The 1,835-nt window shown below is 37.5% G+C and overlaps 1 protein-coding gene across 1 annotated transcript in view; it reads right to left on the bottom strand.

The window, feature by feature from the left end:
• Window positions 1-6: 6 nt before the first annotated feature.
• The window catches only part of LOC106867383 (WD repeat and HMG-box DNA-binding protein 1), a 38,985-nt gene continuing 37,156 nt past the window's right edge, over window positions 7-1,835 (bottom strand). The window contains exon 27 of the mRNA XM_052971559.1: window positions 7-652. Within this exon, the coding sequence (XP_052827519.1) occupies window positions 443-652 (210 nt within the window). The 3' untranslated portion in view covers window positions 7-442. The remainder of the gene's footprint in view (window positions 653-1,835) is intronic.

Genomic DNA, 1,835 nt, shown 5'->3' with positions numbered 1-1,835 from the left:
AGAGAGAGAGAGAGAGAGAGAGAGAGAGAGATAGATGTATATGTATATACATATGTGTGTGTGTGTAATTATTGTTGTTTTTATCATTATTTTAGTTGAGTCAGTCTCTTGTTATGGTGTTGAATTGTCTATCTTCCGAAAGTCAACACTAAACATAACATATCTATATATACACAACACACAAATATAAATACATTTACATGCGCGCGCACGCACACACACACACACACGCACATATATATACGAGAGTGAGCTACAAAGTAATGCAATATTATCTGCATATATGTATATATAAACACACACATTAAATACACACGTGTGCGTGTGTGTGTGTGTATGTGTGTATGTATGTGTGTGTATGTATATGTGTGTGTATATATGAATGAATGAGTGTGAAAATGTGACTATATGCTTTATACAATGATCTAATATTTCATGTCCATTAGTCTTTTTTGAACATAAAATTAATCAGTTTAGAATTTGTTTCCTGTGATAAAATCTTCTTCTTCTTCTTGCCATTCTGCCGACCTGATTCCTTGTTACCACTGCCACCATCACCACCACCACCATTTAGAGATTCCTCATTAGCTCGTTTACGTTTCTTCGCAGTCTTGACCTCTTCAGATTTATCATTCACCTTCTGTGACCAAATCTACAAAAGAGACATAAATATGGACAATGTAAGACCAACCATCTATGTACCAATGGCGCAAGGAGGCCATTGGTCATTACTGCCACCTCCATTTCTGCCAGCTAAGTGGGCTGGGGTCACATGAAGTGAAGTGTTTTGCTCAAGAACACAATGCATTGCCTGGTCCAAGGAACGAAACCACAATCTTATGACCATGAGTCCAGCACCCTAACCATTAAGCCATGCAACTCCACATCCAGCACAATTGACTACCACTAATACCAGTATCACTAGCACTACCAGCACAGTTAACATCCTAACACCACCACCACTACCATCCTCAGCACCAATACCATCACGACTACTACCACGACTACTACAACCACCATTTCTACTACCTCTACCACAATCACTACATCCACATCAATTACTATCCCCACCACCAATGCCAGCACCACCAACACAACCACCACCACAACATCTGCACTGAACAACTGACCAATCAACAACAACAGAAGCAATCTCATCATTTAATAAGATGTCAAGTATAAAAGATGAAAAGACCTAATGGGTTTGTATTGATTTTGTATTGATTGGGTTAAAACAAGGAAAGTCTTTGAGTGTGTTTGTGTACGTAACAATAACGTGTGTCATCTTCATCATGAGAATCAGCATCATTTTTAACATCTACTTTTCCATTCTTGCATGAACCAGACGAAACTCGTTGGGGGAAGATTTTCTTATGGTCAGATGGGGGGGAAGGGTTCTTTTTTTTTTTTTTTTTCCTTGTCACCAAACTTCATCCATTTCCAAGTGAGGCATTATTCCCATCCCCACCTCCTACGTCATTTTTGAACATGAATAGTGCAAATAGCCAGACACGTTTTCACAGAAGACTGCACACACAACTGACACTGTTTTCGCATGAATGGTGAATTTGTTAACAAACACTGATGTTACACTGATGTTAACACACACACACACACACACACACATACCATCACTACCACACATACACATACATATGCATGACAGGCATCTTATAGTCTGTCTACCAAATTCACCTTGACCAAGCTACCATGGAAAACTATACATCAGAACAATGATATATATATATATATTTATGTGCGTGTATGAATTTATATATATATATGTATATATATATATATTTATGTGCGTGTATGAATTTATATATATATATATA

Source organism: Octopus bimaculoides, chromosome 11, assembly GCF_001194135.2.
Source record: "Octopus bimaculoides isolate UCB-OBI-ISO-001 chromosome 11, ASM119413v2, whole genome shotgun sequence".
In the NCBI taxonomy this organism is placed as follows: Eukaryota; Metazoa; Mollusca; class Cephalopoda; order Octopoda; family Octopodidae; genus Octopus; species Octopus bimaculoides.
The sequence above is the reverse complement of the archived record's forward strand: the minus strand, read 5'-3'. Positions and strand labels throughout refer to the sequence as shown.